General features: G+C 38.7%; 1 protein-coding gene across 1 annotated transcript in view; it reads right to left on the reverse strand.

Annotated features, from left to right (window-relative positions):
* si:ch211-186j3.6 (neural-cadherin) overlaps positions 1 to 25451 on the reverse strand; it is a 631501-nt gene that overhangs the window by 52509 nt on the left and 553541 nt on the right. Inside the window, exons 28-29 of the mRNA XM_039763170.1 lie at positions 20789 to 20955; positions 8646 to 8910 (exon numbers count right to left, since the gene is read on the reverse strand). Coding sequence (XP_039619104.1) covers positions 8646 to 8910; positions 20789 to 20955 — 432 coding nt within the window. The remainder of the gene's footprint in view (positions 1 to 8645; positions 8911 to 20788; positions 20956 to 25451) is intronic.

The following is a 25451-nucleotide window of genomic DNA, read 5'->3' on the forward strand; positions in this document are numbered from 1 at the left end:
AGTGGGAGATTATATTCATCATTTTAGTTCTAAAATCTAATTACAGAGGTGTCTGTAGCACATCTATTCTTTCTGAATGGACATTCACTTGAGTTAATGTCAGGTTTTCCTAAATACTACACTTGAGCCTTGAATGGCTAGGCAGTAATCATCAAGTACAAGCTCTTTGAGTGATCAGATTTTAGATAAGTCTCTGCTTGCAGCCTCCAGACCCCTAGGGAGTCTCAACAACTTTAATGGACCGCAAGTTGGAAAAAAGATGGGGTATATTCGAAAGAAAGTGCAAACAATGTCACCCTTTACATTACAAGACACTTAATACAGTAAGACAGGACTCTTGGAAAGTTAACAGATATGCACAGGTGGCAAAGTGCACTGCTATGGAAAGAAACGCCAAAGGCCTAAGAAGGAGAACAAAACCCACAATGCTAAAGAAGTAATGCCAGCTTGAGAAGGTGGGCATCACTGGAACTGAGTAAGCCACATAAGTGTACTGCAAATCAAAATGTGGTTTACCTAAAGGCTTCAGATAGATAGATAGATAGATAGATAGATAGATAGATAGATAGATAGATAGATAGATAGATAGATAGATAGATAGATAGATAGATAGATAGATAGATAGATAGATAGATAGATAGATAGATAGATAGATAGATAGATAGATAAATAGATAGATAAGGGCTTGATCAGAGGGTAACTTGGCTAGTCTCCTCATCTGGCAGATAGAGCCTTGACAATTCTGGGTCTGAGGACTCCGTGGGTATATCGTTACTAATATGTACACAAATTATAAATAATTGATGTCATAGTGCAGTTTAATACATAAACAGAACAAACAACAAGGGGAAGAGACACAGCCCACCTGCCCAGCTCTACATCTTTCTTTTTCTTTTTATTGTGTTTTAGAAAATAACAGTCATTTACTATGAAGGCAGCATGGAGACTCAGTGACTAATGCTGCTGCTGTCAGTGTCCAAGGATCGAGTTCAGTTCTCATCCTGTCCTCTGTCATATCATTTCTACCCTTCTGTTCATTTTTTAATTACATAACAAAACATGATAATTAAATATTTATCTTTTATTACCCTTCTATTGGACCGTCTCACACTTTTTGGAGACATGTAATGGGTCTATGTTGGCACAGAGGTTTTAGGGGTGACGGCATGTCTTCACATACACTGGCATTCACTTCACACTGTGCGTCTGCTTTGTTCGGTTCTATCTCTCTACCATAATGTAATGGAGAAGGTGGTTTCTGAAAGCAGAGGCATAGTTTCAAATCTCCTTAGTAACTAGAATCAGTTAGGCCAAATTGTAACAAATATGCTGTTTATTATCTATAACTAATTACAAAGCTATTTAGTTATAGTATTAAATCAGGCATATTTTTACTTTGTAATCCCTGAGAAGATTTAATGTCATAATAAAAGCACACTTCTAATTAGTACATTTGCACTGTGTCGTATTTGCTTTGCAGTTTAGTAAAAGCTGTCCAGTTAATTAGCAATAGTTAATATTACATTCCCTCATTATTAAAAAATTCCAAGTTGTTTATCGTTTAACACCAAAATAAGGCTGTTTTGTCAAAGTAGTAAAAGTGAAATTTAGCTGCTGCAAAGACTGACTGTGTACGTACGTCACAACACCTGCCTGCACTTGTAGACTAAATGTTGCTTACCTACAGTATATGGATACGTGTCACCATTCAGGATTTTTTTCTGTAACCTTAAAATCCTAACTCAGGCAGAATGAACTTTATTGACAGTTGCCATAGTTTTACCATGAATTAATGGATAGATATTGCTGGGTTTCCTTTTTGTTCCATGTTACTTTGTTTCCCTGTCTGTTTCAAACAAATCTAGATCTTTATGTGTAATCACTCTATGCTTTCTGCCATACACGGTCATTGGAATGTGCTGACTATATTTTCTTTTGAAGATATTGGCTTCCTTTCAGAATCTTCTGTAAAGCAAAGCACACTGTTTAAGAGTTTAGAGGGAAGAATGGGCTGAAATTTTTTATTATCTTTAGCCAGGCATGTTAGAGGCTAAATGATAACACAAAATACTATAAATCTATTTTTTTTAAAAGCTAGCACTTTTTTTAGTGAATAGGTAAGCAGTTCATAAGGTATTAACTGTAGTTAGTACCATGTTTTGTTATTTCACCCATTTTTTCAAGTACTGCAACCAAGATACGAGTTGGCTCAAAACAAGGCATTGTATTACACAGCTAAAACAGGATTTATTTCTGCAAACGTCTGATAAGAACTAATCATTCATTTCTCTAATTAACAAATTTAACAATAATTGTGGAATCTGCAGAAATTGCCATCTGTATCCTATTTTTGTGTTTCACATGCTGGGAAAAGGTCTACAACCATGTGTGATATAAGAGGGATGATATAGGCAGATCCTAATATTTTTTAAAATTGCAAGCTGAAGATAGGAAGGCATTCAGAATTCACAAGGGGGTCTATCAATGTTAATAAAGATCTCCAATTTAGTTAATTAATAATTATGGATTATTTTTCTTACATACATCTTTACCTAATAACCAATATGAGTTGTGATAAGTGAACTCTACAGAGTTCACTTTGTAGTGGGTTTGGCGAAATCATAGAAAGGTTTGCAAACTCCATGAAATGTATTGAACTCGAAGTGGAAGGGGGAACTGAACAGGTTTTGCGTAGCTTATGTGGGTACAATGGTTTTCTAAATGTCCCTGAGGGCAAGGGAAGCACCTGCTACGCTGGTGACCAAAAATGTGATCTGAGATATGCTAACCATATACACAAAAGGAATGATAACCATGAACAAAATACAACAAATTGCCACAAACCAGCAATAAGTAAAGTATATATATATATATATATATGTGGCATGACACTGCCTCATTTCATTGTCTGTATTCGCAGCAACAAGTCCAGTTACACATTTTTTTTGTTTCCAATTTCTCTGCAGGTGGTTTGCACTTTTGTCTTCCATAAAGAGATAGAAACAGCCTGTAAAGAGTAATAAATCTTTTGTTATTATTATTTTTATGTCACAGGGTCATATGCGTTTTCTTTCTTGCTAAGGGAAGGGGAGGAGGGATCCTTTAAAGCTTGTTTTAAGACCATAGCTGAGCACATGCAAATTAGCCATGCGGCGCTGCCTGTGCCCAGGAATCAGTGTTGTATGTCCAGTGGTAGTACTCCAAATATTATCACTACTAGCCGACACCGCCGTAGCATACGGCGGTGTAAGAATAGGAACGGAAAATGGTGAGAAAGGAATTTAGAAATCAAGAAGAAAGAAATACTTCTTGAAAGACGCAGTTGTGAATAGGTGTTTTGCTGGAGACGACAGATAATGAGTTGAAAGATCTAACCCTAGAAAAAGCCACGACAACTGACCGTGGCTGAAGACTGGTTATTGTAGATTAACGCAAATCTTTGCAAACGTTTTTCCTTGGGACTTGTTGATAGTCATGGAGAAGGCGAGTTTGAGTAGGAACTGTTTGCGTTTAAATTTAAAAGGGAGATTGGTGTTAGAAGGAAGGAGAGAGATTCTGGGAATGAAGATTGTTTCAGAATTTTGGGTAGTGATTAGTTTGCACTCAATAATCTCTTATATATAATCTCTTATATATATTTCTCTTCTGGTTCGTCCTGCTTCCTCTTCAAACCCGGTCACCACCACACGCAGCCCACACGGCATTTCTCGATTCCTATTCCTCCTCTTCCAAACCCTTGCCCACGCTGGCTGCGGCCTCCCATACACCCCCACACCGCTTTTCTTGATTCCTATTCCTCCTTAGGACTACCGCATTCCCCGCTCCTCTCTCATGACCCCATTGGTGTCACGTCACCGCCAAAGTGAAAGGTCACGTGGTCAGGCTAGATATATATATTTCTCTTCTGGTTCGTCCTGCTTCCTCTTCAAACCCGGTCCCCCCCACATGCAGCCCACACGGCATTTCTCGATTCCTATTCCTCCTACTCAAAACCCTTTTCCACGCTGGCTACGGCCTCCCATACACCACCACGCCACTTTTCTCAATTCCTATTCCTCCTTCGGACTACCGCGTTCCCCGCTCTTCTCTCATGACCCCATTGGTGAAAGGTCACGCGGTTAGGCTAGATATAGGGCAGTGACGTGACATGACCGGGTTTGAAGAGGAAGCAGGACAAACCAGAAGAGAAATATATATAAGAGATGGTCAGATAATGTACTCCTCAAATGAAAATACTGCCAAGAATTTTTTTTTGTGGAAGGCTGGAGTAATGATCGGGTTTTGACATCCCCAAAATCTTAAGCTATGCAGGCATGAAAGTTTTGTGCATGGCTATTACAGCTCTGCGATGTCATGGTAGCCTCAGAAAGTGTTGGGGGAAAAAATGTTTGTCTAAGGCAAGTGCAGGAAGAATTTCTAGGAAAATATTCATCTCACAAAGTCACCGGCAAATATAGTATATTTGCTATAAACACTTTGGCAGTTTTTACCAATCAACAGTAAATATGAGTATGGAAGTCAAACTTACTTTTTGTTCATTAGGAAAAGTGCTACATAAATTGGATTTTTTTTTTCTTGCTTATAGAATAATGGTTTAATAAATTACTATAATCAGAACTGCAGCAGTTCAGCCATTTTACCTTGTCTAAAAGCATGGGGGCATCACTTTAGAAATAGTTTAGAAATTGCAGCTTTAATTTATCACACCTTTAGACTATTCTTTAAATTTAATATAGTCTTGAATATTTTCCAATAATCTTAAGTTACACAGAGAATATGCAAACAAAATATAAAAATTGGATTTTAGATAAACAGATTTGCTAGAAGGAATCAAGCATTATGTCTGTTATGGTAGAGTTATCTGGATTTTCTCATTTCCTAATGAGCACTTTGTTGGAAATTTTCTTTTTGTATGCTAATGAGGCACCGAAGAACAGTAATTATTACATTTCAGGTATAAGTAACACTTATTGGAATAATAATACTGAATTAAAAAGGGCATTTTCTATTAAAGGTTTTAATGAAGAGGTAAGCTTAATAAGAATTACATTATTAAAATAAATATAAGAACAAATAACAACTGTTTTGTGTCTCACGAATGTAGCATCTCCTTTTAAATACCCATCTATTAATTGTCAGTGGGTGGCACAGTTGCACAGCAGTTAACAGAAGGTAACAAAGTAGAAAATAATAACTAACTATTAAAATGAATCCTACTACCTGTCCCTTCAACTAAGTCCCAACAAGTTAGCTCAATGAGTGTTCTCCAGCACCCATTGTACATATTATTAAAAGATTGTTGTTGACTGCTATCGTTCTTACTGCACTGCAAATGTCAGTGACCAGATTGTTTCTGAAAAACTCAGAACAAGGTCCAAATACACTTAATAATTATACACCTAGTTCAAGTTTAACTTTTCTTTTTAAGTAGTGACCAAGCAGAATTAGTCTTACCATATGAATAACAATCGGCTTGTGGGATCCAGTCTGGCTTGTGCAATAGTCACAGTATAGAAATGTAACTAACCCATGTTGTAAATGAAATTTTAATATTTTCTGATGAAGAAAATGCTACTGTAATTATGCTGTTAAATTTAAGCCCAGTTTTTACACCATTAACCACTCTATTTTGTTACGTAGGCTGGAAAATCAAGTTGAGCTCTTAAGCACCATCCTTTTAGGGTTTAGTTAATTTTTATAAAAACAATTTCACTATGTGGAATCCTTTGTCAGTATATTCTGAAGTTAAATATGTTTTCAACAGGGACAACATAATATATGCTATACCTTTCTTTCAAACCAAATGAAGTTTCTTCTGTAATGGTCCTTGATTCATTTTGTCAGTAAATTAAAACGGGGGACACTTTGAATACAGAAAAATACATAAATGTTATTTTCTGAAGGGGAATAATGCAGATCTGAACAATAATCTTTCTCTTTTTAACTCAGTAGGTCTAAAATTAGTTTTACTGAATCAGTTTGAAAGCTTAGGCATTATCTTAGACATCCAGTATGTCTTTTAAAACACATTACACTATTTTAATGTAAAACCTGTTTTTCCTTGTCTCCAGAAAGAGACTGTGAAATTAGTTAATGCGTTTATTATTGGTAGGATTGGTTACTGTAATTCATTTTCCACAAGGTTGTACAAACTATTATTATTATTAGTTAATTCACAAACATACAATAAGAATCATTACTAGAACTAGAAAGTACGACTGTATAACTCCTGTTCTTAAGTCATTAAACTGGTGTTTTGGTAGACTTAGGGCTGATTTCAAAATCCTCTTTCTTATATACAGTATACTGTACATAAAGATTTATCTATAGGCTTGAGAGAGAGAGAGAGAGAGAGAGAGAAATACATAGATAGATAGATAGACAGATAGATAGATAGATAGATAGATAGATAGATAGATAGATAGATAGATAGATAGATAGATAGATAGATAGATAGTCATTGTCCAACCCGCTATATCCTAACACAGGTTCACAGGAGTCCACCATAGCCAGCACAAGGCACAAAGCAGGAACAAATCCCGGGCAGGGCGCCAGCCCACCGCAGGGCACACACACACACACACACACACACACACAGAGGACAATTTAGGAACGCCAATGCACCTAACCTGCATGTCTTTGGACTGTGGGAGGAAACCAGAGCACCCGGAAGAAACCCACGCAGACACAGGGAAAACATGCAAACTCCACGCAGGGAGGACCCGGGAAGCGAACCCAGGTCTCCTTACTGCGCCACCGTGTTACCCTAGATAGATAGTGCAAGTGCAAATTAAGATCTTATCGTGCCAATTTAGTAAGATTCCAAAGATTGAAATGCCAGCAGTGGGAGGTTGAACGTTTAGCTGAAAGGCTGCAGGGCTATGGAAAGATCTGCCTGCTTATTTAAGAGATGCCCCTTTTGTGCCTACAACTAAATTCAGACTGAAGACTCACCACTTTCATATAGTATACCCTGACTATAATTGTTGATTAGATGCATATATCTCTGTCTATTAGTCAGTTGTACAAAATATATAGGGTCTTTTACTAACCCTCCTCTATTTTGTTTCTCTTCTCTGTATCCTGCTCTGGCACTGCTCTACCTCGAAGCTGTTTTCCTACCCAAGGAAAGACATCTGAGATAGTGGAAATCTTGGAATCCAAAGATGAAAATATTCTGTCATGTTAATGGACTGGCAAGTATACTGTACAATGCTCAGCAATGACTCGGTGGACAGCTGTCCTAGGTGTCCTGAATTGTGACTGTGTCAGGCTGTGTCATTTGATTCTGCATTATAATTATCTGAGGACTCTCTAGAAGTTTATTTTCTCCAGTTTTTCTTTTACTCTCCTCCTTTGTCAACTGGTCTTATCCTAATGATAATATTTTATAACATATATTGCTAGATTCCTTTCAGAAACTAACCTGTGAACTTTTTACAGTACTCTGAGCCTGCACTTAGTGAAAAGCTCTACACAAAATACTTGAGTTTGAATCCCGGCTGTTGACAATCTATGCGCTGTTTATACTTCTTTTCAGGCACTCTGTTTTCTTTCAGCATCTCAAGATGCACACTTGAATTGACTACCATTCTACACTGGCCCGGTGTGAGTAGGTGTATTTTTTGTTTGTATCTGAGTATATCTAGAGATGAAATGTCATCCTATTCAGGTTCATTTCCTGCTTTGAAACCAATGTACTGCTGAGATCAGCTCTTCCTACCATGGATTCACCTACACTAGTTTAAAGTATTAAGAAACACCCAGCTGGTAAATGTTTGCTGGGGAAAGTTCCAGAAGAGAGACAGTGACTGGCTCTGATAAGAACAGAGTGACAAATTGTGAGGCAGTTTGGGGTTAAACATGTCATTCTTCAAATGATACATTAAATGTAGGTGACACAATAGGTGCCTGAACCTCTAATAAGAAAGATAAAGTGAAGCCATTTGCCACTTTGTCAATAGTGAGTGGCAACATATTGCCCCAGGGAGGCAAACTGGAACCATATTGCCCACTTTGAATTGGAGAATGACAGAAGAACGGGTTGGTGGCAGTGCAGAGTCCCTGAATATCCAAGAGACCCAGGAATTTAAGGACTACAGTTTGCTCAGGGGTGTTTGGAGTTTATAACCACCTTCTTGCACAGGTCGAGCTGAGTCAGGAGAAGATTTACTGGCAGCATTTTCATAGAAAGAGAGAGAAAGAGAGATGAGATGTAAGAAAGGGAAGGCATGGTGGCAAGCTACCAACATTCACAAACAGCGGTTTAAGATTTATTTCGGAAAGTTGCAGAGTAGTGCCATGGTTTTGTTTTCAATTCAGTATGTTTGCATTTTGTGTTCTTCCATCTTCCCTCAACATTTTATTTTGAGCAAAGTCATTGAGCTTTTCTCTTTCTTGTTGACTGTAAAAACTGGGTTCAGAATATGAAAGGGGGTCTCAATGTATTTCCCATAATAAATGACATCAATTGTACAAAGTAAAATCATCTTAAGCGGTTCTGTACTTCATATAGTAAATGGTAGCATATTTGTCAGTCATTATATGTATTAGAAATACAATTAAACATCTTTTTGTTATTACTAATTACACAGAAAGTAGTACTTTTGACTCATGCCATGCCACACCAATGACACTCACAGTACCTTGAAAGCTTTTGTTGTGACTGAAAGGGAAGACATTTCCCAGTACCAGAGTACTGGGATCAATGATGATTTCCCGATTGGTGGCAATAGACTTGGTCATTTCCCTTCGGCCACCACCTCCATTCAGGCGCAATGTGAATTCATTGTCATGACGATCAAGGTGCAATGCTTGCCATTCCCCATTATCAATGCGGTAAGATGGTAGCTTCATGCTGTAATCCCCATCACCGAGGTTATAAAAAACAGACAGCAGGCCCTGGACAACCTAGAAAGCATGTAAAAAACAAGTACATAGAGTGTTAGTGTAAAGCAAGTCCAAATGAAGAAAAAAGATGTGAAGCCAATATATGTATATACAGTATATATATATATATATATATATATATATATATATATATATATATATATATATATATATATATATATATATATATATATATATATATACTGCTCAAAAGAATTAAAGGAACACTTTTTAATTAGAGTATAGCATAAAGTCAATGAAACTTATGGGATATTAATCTGGTCAGTTAAGTAGCAGAGGGGGTTGTTAATCAGTTTCAGCTGCTGTGGTGTTAATGAAATTAACAACAGATGCACTAAAGGGGCAACAATGAGATGACCCCCAAAACATGAATGGTTTAACAGGTGGAGGCCACTGACATTTTTCCCTCCTCATCTTTTCTGACTGTTTCTTCACTAGTTTTGCAGTTGGCTACAGTCAGTGTCACTACTGGTAGCATGAGGCGATACCTGGACCCTACAGAGGTTGCACAGGTAGTCCAACTTCTCCAGGATGGCACATCAATACGTGTCATTGCCAGAAGGTTTGCTGTGTCTCCCTGCACAGTCTCAAGGGCATGGAGGAGATTCTAGGAGACAAGCAGTTACTCTAGGAGAGCCAGAGAGGGCCATAGAAGGTCCATAACCCATCAGCAGGGCAAGGAGGAACAGGATGAGCACTGCCAGAGCCCTACAAAATGACCTCCAGCAGGCCACTAGTGTGAATGTCTCTGACCAAACAACCAGAAAGACTTCATGAGGGTGACCCAAGGGCCCCATGTCCTCTAATGGGCACTGAGCTCACTGCCCAGCAGCATGCAGCTCGATTGGCATTCGCCATAGAATACCAGAATTGGCAGATGCACCACTGGTGCCCTGTGCTTTTTACAGATGAGAGCAGGTTCACCCTGAGCACGTGACAGAAGTGAAAGGGTCTGGAGAAGCCATGGAGAACATTATGCTGCCTGTATCATCATTCAGCATGAGAAGTTTGGTGGTGGGTTAATGATTGTCTGGGTAGGCATATCCATGGAGGGTCACACAGACCTCTACAGGCTTGACAAAGGCACCTTGGCTGCCATTAGGTATCAGGATGAAATCCTTGGACCCATTGTCAGACCCTATGCTGGTACAGTGGCTCCTGGTGCACGACAATTCCTGGCCTCATGTGGTGAGAGTATGCAGGCAGTTCCTGGAGGATGAAGGAATTGATACCATTGACTGGCCACCACACTTTCCTGACCTAAATCCAATAGAACACCTCTGGGACATTATGTTTTGGTCCATCCAATGCCACCAGGTTGCACCTCAGACTGTCCAGGAGCTCAGTGATGCCCTGGTCCAGATCTGGGAGGAGATCCCCCACAACACCATCTGTCATCTCATTAGAAGCATGCACCGATGTTGTCAGGCATGTATACAAGAACACAGGGGCCATACAAAGTGCTGCGTACAATTTTGAGTTGCTGCAATTAAATTTTGGCAAAATGGACTAGCCTGCCACATCATTTTTTCACTCTGATTTTGGGGCGTCTTTGAATTCAGGGCTCTGTAGGTTGATCATTTTCATTTCCATCAAACGATGTGGCATCCTTTCATTCCTAACACATTACCCAGTCTATATCAGTATAGATATCCAGGAGGATTTCTTTTTCCCATTGAGATCTGATGTGTTTTCAAAGTGTTCCTTTAATTTTTTTGAGCAGTTTATATATATTTTTTGGAATAGTTTCCAGAATAAACTTGATCAAAAGACAACATTTTGATCTCCACCAAGAAAATATTTCTTCAGGATGTCAACCCATTTTAATTATATCACTCACTACTTCACCATTACTTAAAACTTGAAAATTAAACACAAGTTAGGAAAATATGGATTATAGTTTCAAGTCAGGTGATTTAATGAGGACAGTAAAGCAGTTCAAATTCTTCTTCAGCAAGTGTAGGCAGTACAACAAGGACTAGGGCATGGGAGTGCTGGCTTGGTGAAATAACACCATTAATTTCCACACCTATGTACACATTGTCCTGCAAGTGGAGAGATTCACACACATGAAAATTTCAGTATTAGGACATGTTTGATCACAGTTCTCATGAAATTACTCTTACATGCATAAAAAATGTGTTTCCTAAATGGTTGTGTAGTCTGTGACAGAGTAGCATTACTCGGATAAAAAGATATACTTGCTCTTTGTTAGAGCAATGCTTGTGCCTGCTATGTTCCAAATGTTGCCTAACTGGACTAGTGTAATCTGAAATGATCACAAAGAATAAACAGATGCTGCTAAGAGTTGGATGAAGACCTTTATAATTTTCATGTATTTACAGATTCTCGATTCATGGAAAATGGACCAAACCCATCCTGGGCTGGTTGGTGATTGTGCCTGATGCTACAATCCTTAAATAGATTAAGCTGCTTTACATTCTAAATTAATACATTTTCAATTGAAAGTTAAAGAGTAAGTTTTCAACTGGAAGGTATTTCTTCACAAACATGGTATATATGCATTTGAAAAAAAAAATGTTCTAAAGTTAATATTTTTCTATCATTTTTTTAAAATGTTTCAGATGCATTGTTGTGACAATACAAGGAATCTGAAAATAATAATTTTATTGCATATTTTTGGTAATGTTTTTCCCATGGTAAGGATACATTTTCTCTGTGCTTGTGTGAGTTCTCACATAAATAGCATGAAAGGTTTACTGTGATTTGGTCTTTCAAAAAGAAATCTCACTCTGTGGGGTTGAAAGATTATTGTGGAAGAAATGTTAAGATGGCACGCAAGTCTTCTTTTACAATGATTGAATCACATAATATGATGTTAAAAAATGACACATATAAACTATTTTACAATGTCTGTGTAAAATCACAGAATACAGATCAATAGTCAACAATTGTCTTGGATGTATTTGGTAAGTTTTTAAGCTTTTATTTTTTGGTGATGCTGCATGCCACATCAGCCTCTATTGTGAAGCACCAATGAGAGCAAGAAATATATATATATATTTTATTTAAAGAAAAAGCTTAACTTTACAACACTCTTTTGTATGGGAAATGCATATATCCAATGTTTGTGAAGAAATAACTTCAACTTGATCTCTATTTGAAAGAATTGTGTTGTTGTTCAGCAAAATAAATTTTGCCATTATGTTGTGCTTTTAAACCACAAGATTTCTAGTTTAATTTCAGTCCTTTATGATTCACTGCGAGGCATGTAATCCATACATACTCTAAACTGTTTAAAAAATATATATTAATTAGTGATAAGCAAAATGATTTATGCAAAACTGAATTTGCAGCAAATCTCAATGTTTTGCATTGTAAAGATTTTTACAAGACAAATGCTGCTTCGCTTCCAGCAAAATCCCTGACACAAAAAAAGATATTTATTTCCTGTTAAGAAGCATTTAGTATTTAAATAAAGATCTCTAATGAAAACAAAAATATAAAAAAAAATCAATGAACTTGTTTCCTGTCATAAGTAGACATTTTGTTGTGCCATCAGACGTGTTATGTCTGTACTAGCTTGAGAATGCCCACTTTGCCATTGCAATGACAGCTAGGCAATCAAAATCCTAACAATACATCAGGGACAGAATCAAGAAAGAGTGATTGTTAAATAATGGTGGGGGGCTGAGGAGGGTAAATGTCTTTCTGTACAGTGAGGTTTCTGGTGGAGAAAACAGAGTAATGTGCACAACAGTGTGCTTTGATGTGCCTTCATGTGGAAAATACGAAGCATGTCAAACTTTTATAAAACACATTGCACCTCCATGGTGATATGAAGGAAAGCCATGAATAGAACTTTACTGGTATGCTGCTGATTACCTGAGAAAAGCACAAACACATGTGGAAGTGTCTTTAGGAAGCAATATTTCTTGTGTTCTACCCTAGAATACCTTTAAAAGCAAGTAAAAACTTTTTAGTGTGTTTTGTAATTGAGAAATCTCCAGCAGTTGTATGTGAATAGAAAAATTCCCTGTTTCACTCATTACTACTTATTGTATGTTCAGGGGCATGTTAAAAAATGACAGGATGAGATATTGGGACAGATTAGTCATTAGCAAAAATTTCTCTTATCCTCTTGCTAATCTTCTTTGTTATAGGTATAAATGCTTATATAGGTGATGGTGGAAGAAAACACTATGAGACAGAAGCCCTACCAATATACGTCTACCAGAACTGAAGCAATTCAAATGATCAGTTTGACAAAAAAAAGGTACCTGTGCCCGTGTTGATATGTCACAACAGATGTGTTAGTGTTCTTAACTAGTAAGTAAGAAATCCAGTGCAGAGTCTAAAACAATGAATGAAAAAATCTGCCATCCCCAAGTAAGAATTTAACAAGTAAGAAGCAGATGTCTCTTGCTTGGTGACATTCTCATATGGCAGCTAGCTTTAGCATATTGTTAGTTTATAACTGGCCATATGGAGAATGTCTGGATGTGAACACGTGTCTGCAGCAGCTGCAAATTAGTTTTGAATTAATAAATAACAAAGGAAGTCCCAATAGCACCCGTGAGTAGCCTCACGCTGACATTGTGTCTCCTTCAGGGTCTGACATTACAATTCTTCTTTAGCAATCCTGCAGCTATAGCCTGTACTGACAAAACTCACTGCTGCTGACGCACATCAATGAAATGCTCCGCTACACTTTTTATCAGTAATATGTCTGAATCTGGTTACCAACAGGCTGTCCAAAACCAAAATATCTCATGCCATTAATGTCTCTGCATTCTGTGCATCATGTTGATAGATGCAGAGATTTTTAGCAGATCATGAAAGAAAAAACAACGAGTGTCAGTTTAAGTTTATGTGGGAGGAAAGTGAGAGGGGAGGAGGCTGCACACAGATTGGCAGTTCTCCACAATGGCTGCTTACTGTGCTGCATCACGTTGCCACGGAGAGCCCCAACATGCCTGCCTCTGCAACATATGTTCGAAACAAAATCTGTGGAGGCATTACCGGTTTGTGTCTGCCACTGTATGTAAGCTTTTTATCTCACAATTCTTCAGTTATGAACAAACATTGCACATTGGATGAAGGTTCCACTAATTGCTCACAAGTTCAAATCTATTATTTAACCAGTACCTCATCAATTTCTGTACTTAATTTGTCATTATTTACATATTCTTTTTAAGAAAATAAAATTTCAGCACTTTAAAATATGTCCATACTGTGGGAGTGTACACATTGTCTAATCTTTTAAAGCCTGATTAATCTAATTCAGGGTCCCAAGGGGTCGGAGCCTTTCCCAATGGCATTTGGCTAAAGATAAGAACCATTGGTGGATGGGGAATTCAGAAGGGGCAAATACCGAATTTACAACTAACCTTATGCAGGCTTTTTTGAACACAGATAGGGGATACAAGGTCGTATTCGACAGCATCTCCTCACGTGGAGAGTAATAAATATGCAAAATTAGTTATTGTAGTAGACAGTGACACTTTAGGGACTTTTAGATCTTGACTTGATGGCTTTTTAAAAGGTTATGCGAATAAAGTTTAAGAACACTGAAAGTTTAACTAATGACGGGAGATCATTCAGTTTATCAACTTCTTTGGTCAGTTCATGGCTAGGTTCTCCTAAAACCACATTCAGATACTTTTTAAAAGGTGTCAAAGATTCATCTGAATCTACAAGACTCTGTAACGTATTCAGAATTCTTGTATAAAGAGGTGTTTCCTGACTTTGCCACTGAACTCATCATTGTATACCTGCTTTAAATTACTGAGAATGGAACTTTAGCTGCTACTCATTTGTTGTCTCACTACTTATTTGCACAGTTCAGTGGCATTTTGTCCACAATTTTGTTTCAGTGAAAATTGCCCAACCCATTATGGAATTGTATAGCTAGATTCACTTCACACAGCCGGTGCTCCCATCATAACATGCCCCCATTGGATATTAAGGGTTCAAACCCAACTTCTCACTCTGTGTACAGAGCAGCCGACTTAGCCAGTATCACCAAAAGATACAACAGGAACTGACTGGCTGTCTTGGGCTGAATGACGTTTCTAATATAACAGTGCTTCTTTCCATTTATGCTATTCAACTATCATGTGACAGGATGAGTGGTGAGCACTGAACCTCTACCAGTGCTCCAGCAATATGTGAAGGCACATTAAATTTAACATGCAAGTCTTGCTTTAATTTGTTTTGGATATTTGAGTATGTGTAGTTTGTCTTTATTAAGCATTTATTCTTCATCTCCTACCTTTTCCTGATCATTCTCTTTTCCTTATAGACAATAACATAACATTCCCAAACCCGCTCAATTAAATTCAGGGTCAATGGCCTGACAGGACTATGTGCAAAGCAGTAAAAAATTTGGGACAGGATGCCAGTACATTGCTGGGCCAACACACACACACACACACCAAAATTCACACAGGGCCAGATTAGTAAGCGCATGTAGACACACCTGCAAGTCTTTGGGGATGTGGGAGAAAAACTGGAGTACATGCAAGAGAACCCAAAGGAAGAACATGCAGACTCTACACAGATAAGAAGCAGACTTGGGATCTGAATGACAGTTGCTGGATCAATGAGGCAGTAGCACAACCTGCTATACAACTGTGCCATTCAAAATAAACCGGCAATTATCCATCAATTTTCTAAACCTTCTTTTTCCCACCACAGGGATCTGAGCAGCTAGAGTTGGTCCAAGTGCAATGTAGGAACCAATCCTAGATGGGATGCTAGCTCATCACGCGTCACACTCATACATAATGGGAAAATGTACAGCCATTAGTTATACTAATCTTAACATTTTTGGTACTTGGGAGCAAAACAGAGTACTAGGAGAAACCCAAACAGAGACAAAGGGAACATGCAAACGCTACAGCGGTCTGCGTAGGAAATGTTATGGGGTAGCACTGGGTCACTGTGATGCTTTCTACATACCTCACTAAAAAATGAGTAAAACGCCTATGATTTACATCCTCGTATGCTTAGCCATCAGTTTAATCAGGTTACTGATCAAAACTCCTATTTCCCCATCTTGTGGTTTTAGTTTTAGCTTAACATTGTGAAATGAACGCATACTGATAAGTGGTAACTTTGGAAGAAAAAAAAACAACTACAGAGTGCAGCATTTCATAAAGCCATCTGATTACCCTAGTTGGCAACCATAGCTACTATCACATTTACATATTAATGAAACTTGTTAGTCTTTAACAAAGAAGTTTATGTTCAACTTTCATTACTGCTATATGTTCAGTTAGTACTCTGATAGAGTTGGTAGCAGGGTATTGTGGTAGTATGCCAGAGCACACGGAGCTTAATCTCAAAATGCAGCTGCACAGTTGTTCCTCTGTTAGTTTTTCTGGTTTCCTCATGTTAATTAAAAATTGGCAGCATGGTGGTGCAGTGGTAAGAGACCAGAGTTCACATCCTGGGTCCTCCCAGCATGGAATCTGCATGTTCTCCCCGTGTCTGCATGAGTCTTCTCCCACAGTCCAAAGACATGCAGGTTAGGTGAATTGGCAATCCTAAACTGGCCCTAATGAGTGGCTGGGGTGTGTGCGTGTGTGTGATAACCCTGCAATGGTGCCCTGTCCAGGTTTTGTTCCTGCCTTGTCCCCTATGATAGCTGGAATAGGCTCTAGCAGACCCCTTTGGCCCTGTTTAGGACTAAGCAGGTTTGAAAATGCCTGACTGAATCAAGTCAAGTTGTCAAGTTGGGGAGCATGCACTGGTACAGTGTGTTGCCGCACCCACTACACGATGAAACAACTCGAGATCCTGGTTGGCAACCCCCCAGGCAGACACGTGGTCCAGTCCCACCCTCCGGAAATGACCTTCTATCTGCCGCAGCCAGGTGTTACTTGGGCGACCCCTTGGCCTGGTTCAGCCATTCGGGTCCCCAACAATGAGGATCTTACGAGCTGGATCACCCTCGGGGAAACACGCCACATGGCCCTAGTGCTGTAACAGACGCTCCCTCACAATGCAGTTAATGTGCCACATTTGGGACTCCATGAGCAACTGCTCATTCGACACAAAGTCAAACCAACGGTACCCAAGGAATTTCTGGAGAGACACACTACAAAAGGAGCCCAGTCTTCGTCTCAGGTCACTGGGTAGCGTCCATGTCTCACAACCATATTGCAAGACAGGAAGCACCAGGACTCAAAAGGACGAAAGTCTGACTGAATGACTATTTAAAAATGTCTTACAACCTATTCCACCAAGCTCTATGTTAAGACTACTTTAAACTGTCCCCTCATGGATTAATTTCAGCATTTTAAAGACAAACCAAAAGCATCCATTCATTTATTGAATCAACTTGATCCAATTTTAAGGTCATGGGGAGCCTGCCACTTTCCTGGCATTTTTTGGATTGAAGGCAAAACCAGCAAAGGATACCAGTTCATCTCACGCCCCATTCAGTCAAGTCAAATTTAAAGTTAATGGTTTACCAATGTCTTATGCTTTTTAAATGGGGGAAAATACCCAGAGAACTTCCAGAACTCAGAATCCATCTGTACATGAGCTTGGATTGTCACACTGAGTGTAAATTCAATTGCAGTTTAAAGACTCTGATGGGTTAAGTTCATAGAGACTAATGCATAGAGGCTTACTGATGGAATTCAAGCAAATGAGGCCTCTAAAAATGTTCACCAAACGACGTGCACTCTTCTGAAATGCAAGCGTTTACAGCTTTTTTCATTATCTCTCTCTATTATAATAAAAAAATCCTGGCACGAAACAAGACTTTTTAGCCTGAGACGAGAGTGATACTTTCACTTCCCGCGAGACGAGACTTTGTGCAGAGAGATTTAACCACGTCTGGGGCTGGAAATAAAAGACCAAGAGTAGACGATAAAGTAGAACGTCGTAAAGAATTCAAAAACGTTGGCGCGATACACATGCAGAGCAGGTTAGAGATAATGAAAGTACTACAATTGGAAAGTCTCAGAAAATGACAGTACAGATCGCATTAGTGCAAACAAACGTAAATTATTACTTAGTAAAATAATGGAGACTTGTAGATCGTCTAATTCATTTTGCCATTAAGGAAAAGTAGTGTTTCTTCCCAATAAAGAGATGTATATGCGAGAATTAAATGATTTGTTGTTTGGAGAAAGTGAAATCCACATACGTGAGCAGCAGAGACACAAAGTGGCTGGCATGTAGTGCAGGCCCGGGGGGTTGGCAAGCAAAGCGAGCAGGAGGAAAAGCCCCCTAGTTTTTCCATAAAAATGATCTGTTTTTAACTTAAAATAGATAGATAGATAGATAGATAGATAGATAGATAGATAGATAGATAGATAGATAGATAGATAGATAGATAGATAGATAGATAGATAGGATACTTTATCATTGGTGACAAGATCTAAACTAAAGTTTAAAATGTTTAACATGATTTGACAATATTGCAACCATTCAATTAATAAAAGCTGCAATTTTAATTATGGAGTTTAGACTACAGACATCTGCTTATTGTTGTATAAAGAGTATTTATGTAAATTATGCTACAGAGCTTTGTCGCAAGCCACATTTTATCATCCAGCAGCCATAATAACCTGCACTTCAGAACAGACAATCCACCTGAAGCAAAGCATATTTGAGCCTGGCCGGTATTTGGATGGTAGACCAACCAGGAAAAGCGTGGGTTGCTGCTGTGGTAAGGACACTGTTCTGTAAAAATGGCACAGTCCTTTGGATGAGACATAAAACTGTGGTCATAAAAGATCTCTGGGCATCCTTCATAAACAGCAGGGTATATACTGATGGCTAAAATGTTCACCCTGTCCTAGTGATTCAGGCCCCTTAATCATCCCCTGCCTCTAATGGCTATCTCTCATCCCTTCACCACCTGACAGTTAATGTGTGGTGAGCATACTGGTGCAAAATGGCTGCCATCACATCATTCAGGTGAATGCTGCACATTAGTGGTGTTTGACGTGGCTCCCTACTCGCTCTGTAAAGTACTTTGAGTAGTGTGAAAAGTGTTATATACATGCAAAGAATTATTATTATTATTACCTATTATTTTTTTGTACAAACATGCATTCGATGAAGAACACAGTACTGTTGCAGCACATAAAAATGCAAATCTGGGTCAGTTTACATACACAAAATAGTCATGCACTCCACCGCTCTTCCAGGTTTAGGCCAATGGTTAAATAATCTATAAAACAAATTGATACTGGAAAATACAAGTCTTGCAGGCTCCATGGGAAACTACAGAGTAGATCAATACATGATAAATAATATTGAAACAGATACTGTAATTCTAATAACTAGGCTCTTTCCAAAGAAAATATATTTATCTTATAAGTTGTGTTGATTTTCAGTGAAATACTTGATTTTGAAAAATGTCTCCAAAATATATGGTAATAGAACAGTCTCACTGATTGGTTGGATCGACTTTTTCCTCTATGCTTACCCTGTGGCTTGGGGCCTGACAATCAAGTCACCTGAAGCTGCAGTTAGAGGCATCAAGCGTTCCATGCTTCCCTACACTGAAGACCTTTGCTTTAAAAGAATACTCCACCTGAAACTTATATCTATTTTCATATCTTACTTAGCTTCGTGTAGTTTGTAGTGATGGGTGAGAAAAATTGATAATCCCATGTTTTCATGCAGAATGGAGATAACAAAATTTCTGATAGAATAGGCATCCTATGGTGACAACAACAATATAAAAAACTTCCATGAAAAAAAATCTTATATCACTCATGTCGTATAATTCACATTTCAAATTTTCCAGTCATACGCTTGCAACGTACCAAACGTGTAGTTTTATAAAAATGTTGCTAAATAAACTGCTTCCTGGAAAATGCTCTTGTGTACGAAAATGGAATGTGTTCAGAAGAAAATGAGCAGTTGAATTGTAGGTCTTACTCCCATTACATTTATATTAATATCCATAACCAGAGTACAGTACATCGGGACTATATAGCGGCAGGCTGTGAAACTATGTGTGATTTGCCCTAATGCTTGTTGAAGCATCTTCAATTCTTGGCTATTCACAAGTATGTGGAATGTTCCATCCCTGACAATGCTTTCATTTGCCTTTCATTAATGTTTAGTTTTTAGTTGTTTATGTTACTCTGTAAACTTTGTACTGTTAATACCACATGAAGCGCAATGTTAGCCAATGACTAATCTATTACTTGGTTGGATGCTTGACCAATGAATGAGGGGGAAGGTGGGTCTTCAATTCCAGTGCTTGTTCACATTTGACCCTGTTCTGTTCAAGTTCACAAATGTGTTTTCTGGAATGATATATTTAAAAATATTGTAATAAAAATACAATTATTTGGGAAGTTGTGAGCATACGACTGGATGACTCATGATGTGGATTATCCAATATGAATAACATGAGATTATTCATGGATGCTTTTGATATTGTTTGCTGTTGTCTGGCATTGATCATTATAAACATCTACTCTATCAGAAACTGTATCACCAATCTGCATTAAAACTTGAGATTACAAATTTTCTTGGCCATCACTAGAGAATACAGTGCATGGAGTAAGGAACACACAAAAAGTATCATTTTGGGTGGAGTATTTGTTTAAGCATTTGTGCTTTACCCTTTATTACAAAAACATGAAGATAATATGTTTCATGTGACTGTTAAAAAAGTTCTTATTCTTCCCAAAATAATGTTAGAGTGAAAGTATTGTTTTAAATTCTGTTTTAAAAAGTGTCAAAAATAATTACCAAACAAACTCAATGTAATTATGAGTATGGGTGCTCTTCACATAGTATAGCATACTCCCTAAAGAAAATTGCATTTTAAAAATCAAAAAGTGATTGAAAACAATACAAAATATATTTAACCCTACATGATTAAGAAAAGCTAAACCTTAATATAAGATAACAACCATGGCAGACTGCTCACCTCCAAACGCAGGTATTCCGTCTGGTCTTTAGACGTTACACTCATGATGACACTGCTGTGCCTTCGAGTCCGAATCAAAACCTGCACAGTAGTCTTTCTAGTGGGCTGTGGTGCAGCCAGCAAATAATGGATGTGACTCCTACCATCAAATGAATACTCAGGAACTGCTGCAAGACACATAAAGCAATGCATTACCAACAAGAAAAAATGAGGTAATCTTAGAGAAGCAAAAAAGACGCACAGTAATTCACATGATCAGAAGTTTTTCCTTTTGCAACTCATGAGTACCACTAAACAACTGCACATTCTATTGTGCCATAAAATAGACAGGATAAACCCTGACTATTTTTATACACACCCATACTTAAAGGTAAACCTGCAAAAGATAGAAACAGTACAGTACGCTGGCTCCATAGATGTAACACTGGAATGAATCCACGCAGGTAGCACAGCGGTAGCACTGCTGCTTTGCAGTAAGGAGATTATAGGTTTACTTCACAGATCCTCCCTGCATGGAGAGAGCTTTGAGTAGTGACAAAAGTGTGATGGAAATGAAAAGAATTATTATTATTATTATTATTATTATTATTATTATTATGGTAGTGATGATGGTTGCATGATGTCTCTTGTCTTATGAGAAAGATCTGGAAAGCACAGAGAAATAAGACCATTGGATACTGTGACAGGCCATTACAATGCTATTAATGAACAGCTGCAACACACTTCATGCATTGCGAGTTTATGCCTTAAACCATAAACCTTCCAACTTTCAAGGTGGTACTCCATTCCTGACACTCCATTAGAAAATCTGTTATTGATCATTAACCTCGCTCTCATTCACACACATGTATTCTGTCTTGTCCCTAATGACCTTCATTCTTCTCTAGAGCATATCTCCACCTCTCCAGGGTCTCCTCAACCTGCTCCCTACTCTTGTTACAGATCACAATATCATCCGCAAACATCATAGTCCATGGAGACTCCTGTCTAAACTCATCTGTCAACCTGTCCATCACCATTGCAAATAAGAAAGGGATCAGAGCTAATCCCTGATGTAATCCCACCTCCACATTGCATACACCCATCACTCCTACCGCAGACCACGCCACTGTCACATTTCCCTCATACATATCCTGTACCACTCTTACATAATTCTCTGACACTCCTGACTTCCTCATAAAATACCACAACTCCTCTTGAGGCATCCTGTGATGCTTTCTCTAAGTCCACAAAGACACGATGAAACTCATTCTGTCCCTCTCTCTACTTCTCAATCAACACCCTCAGAGCAAAAATCGCATTTTAAGTGTTTTTTCCCAGCATGAAACCATACTACTGTTCAATTAATAACCCCCCTTCTTAGCCTAGCTTCCACTACTCATTCCCATAACTTCATGCTGTGGCTCATCAATTTTATCCCTCTTTAGCTACTACAGCTCAGCACATCCCCCTTATTCTTGAAAATCAGTACCAGTACACTTCTTCGCCACTCCTTTGGCCTCCTCTCACTTTCCAAGATTGCATTAAAAAATTGAGATTAAAACTCCACTGCCATCTCTCCTAAACACCTCCATGCTTCCACAGGTATGACCAACAGCTTTTTCATTCTTCATCCTCTTCATAATTGTCCTTATTTCTTCCTTGCTAATCCGTTTCACTTCCTGATTCACTATCTCCATATCATCCAACATTCTCTCCAAGTCATTCTCTTCATTAGTACTCTTTCCATCTGTCCCTCTGTTTAGCCAATCGGCACAGGTCATTTTCTCCCTCCTTAGTGTCCAACCTCTCATACAATTCATGTCAACTCTCTCTTCGCCTTATCTCCTTGTACTCCTATCTACTTTATGCATTCTTCTTCTTTGCCAACCTCTTCCTCTGTATACTCTTCTGTACTTCCCCATTCCACCACCAGATTTCTTTGTCCTCCTTCCTCTGTCAAGATGTCACACCAAGCAGCCTTCTAGCTGTCTCCATTACCACTTCTGCTATAGTTGCCCAGCTATCAGGTAACTCTTCACTGCCACCCAGTGCCTCACTGAACTCAACCTTACGTCTTCCTTTTTCAACTTTCACCATTCGATCTTTAGCTCTGTCCTCACTCTCCTCCTCTTCTTGATATTCAACCTCATCCTACAGACCATTATGCTATGCTGCCTAACTATTCTTTCCTCTGCCACCATTTTGCAGTCTCCAATCTCCTTCAGACTGACCCTCCTGCATAGGATATAATCTAACTGTGTGCATGTTCATCCATTCTTATATGTCACCCTGTGTTCCTCCCTCTTCTTAAAAGATATTTTCACTACAGCCATGTCTATTGTGGTCTATGGCCAGCTTGTCATCCTGGCCAATACCCCCGGGCCTCAAGATGGAGCTCTCCCTGTTCACCCAGCATGGAGGTGCCCCGGATACCAGCAAGGAATCACAGACAATGGTGTTTTCCTCTACAGCCGTGCTGGATACCATAGGGGCCAACAGAGGACGCTGCAGGGAGGCCCAGAGAGTCACATGTGCCCTATAACCTGGAAGTACGTCATAGGCAAAGCGACAACGGAAGTGATGTACTTCTGGAATGAAGAAGAAGATTTTTATCTGACCCGGAAGTAATAAGGAGTCACATGGACTGAAGGATGAGAAACACTTCCGGGTCAAGGATTATAAAAGACTCTGAGGAACACCAGATTGTTGAGCTGAGCTGGGTGGAATGGAGGCAATGCATCTGGGAGTGGTGGATTGTGATTATTATTGAGAATTATTGTCATTTAATGAGGATTGTGGAGAGGAGGGTGCTTGTGCACTGTACCATTGTCCGAATAAATTATTATTGGACTTTTAACTGGTGTCTGACGTATTGTCTAAGGGTTCAAGAGGATGATAGCGCCCTCCATCTGTCACACCATCCTTTTTGCAAAATCCACAGTCATCTGACCTTCTGCATTCCTCTCCTTGACACCATACCTACCCATCATCTACTTGTCTCTTCTGTTCCATTCACCAACATGTCCATTAAAATCCACTCTAATCACCACTGTCACTGCCTTGGGTACACTCTCAACCAATTTATCCAACTCACTCTTCTTTCTCATCCATCGCACACCCAACTTGCGGGGCATATGTACTAACAACATTCATCATTACACCTTCAATCTCCAGCTTCATAATCATCACTCTGTCTGACACCCTTTGCACCTCCAAAACACTCTTGACATACTGTTCCTTCAGGATAACCCCTACCCCATTTCTCCTCCCATCCACACCATGGTAGAATAATTTGAACCCCCCTCCAAAACATCTGTCCTTACTCCCGTTTCATCTGGTCTCTTGCACGCACAATATATCAACCTTCCTGCTCTCTATCCCATCAGCTAACTCTCTCCCTTTACCAGCCATACTGCAGACATTCACAGTACCTACCCTCACTTCCACTTTCTTTACCTTTCTCTTATCCTTCTGCTTCTAGACACACCATCACCCTCTTCTTCTCCTTCTTTAGCCAACAGTAGCCCTATGTTAACCTGGACCTCAACCGATCCAGTATGGAAATCTGTATTGTTGTCCACATATTGTTCTGGCAAAATTTTACACCAGATGCCCTTCCTGATGTAACTCTTCCCATTTATCCGGGCTGGGGACCAGCATGAAGAAAAACACTGATTTGTGCACCCCCTTTATATGAAGATGACACAGATATCATTCAGCAACAGAAAACATTATACACATGGAAAAATATGTTATGGGGCTCTCTTGCTGAATATTGTCAGTCACTGTTATCCTTTGTTAGTTACAGTTTCTCCAAAAACAGTTAATTTCATATCAAAGTAGGCCATTCATAGGTAACCTGTAGGGCATGTGCCTTACCAGATTCTTCCATGGTAATTCATGTCTCTAGACATTGTTTATAAAGAAAGGAGTGTATGTGGGAAAACTACCAGATAAAAACCACAGCCCACACCATGTCCTGCATAGGTCACTCTTTCACAGAGGTAGCAGGTGCACAGTATTTGGCTGGGTATACTGAAGAACACCAGTTATCACCAATGATGTACAGCCATATTTATCTGCAACTGTGTAGGTTCTACAAAATTTCAATGTGAAGCTCTATTCTGCAAGACCAAAAAATTATAATTAACTGTTAATTATCTTTTCTCTGGTTTGGATATATTTTTTTTACTAACCTGTCATATTATCTATGCTAGTTTTCATGTAAATTGGTTCACAGCTGCTTGGTTCAACCTTTTTTAGTCAACAGTGTACATGTCTGCATACCTCAAGTGCACTGACAATGTCCATTTAAAGCAATGCAATTTGCAAAAGGCATATCTGCTGTGTTTTCCAGCCCAGAAGCTGAGTTAATGATGCATGGTAAAGCTATCTTTAAATTACAAATGTTTTATCCTTTTAAATGTAGTTACAACCTGAGCAACAGACTCACACACAACAATTTCATTAGCAAATGTAGGCAGCACATTTTCATGTTAGTCTCATTTTACCATTAAATACAGGAAATTACAGAAGAACAGAAAATTAAGATAAAAACAGTACTTCTACATAGCATTGTGCAACAGAAGTTGTATTGTATTCTGAAAGTAAATTATTACTTGTCAAAATAAAATACAAAAGCATCACCAATACATGAATACATGAACTGTCTAAGTTTTCA

The sequence above is a fragment of the Polypterus senegalus genome, chromosome 9, assembly GCF_016835505.1.
Source record: "Polypterus senegalus isolate Bchr_013 chromosome 9, ASM1683550v1, whole genome shotgun sequence".
In the NCBI taxonomy this organism is placed as follows: Eukaryota; Metazoa; Chordata; class Cladistia; order Polypteriformes; family Polypteridae; genus Polypterus; species Polypterus senegalus.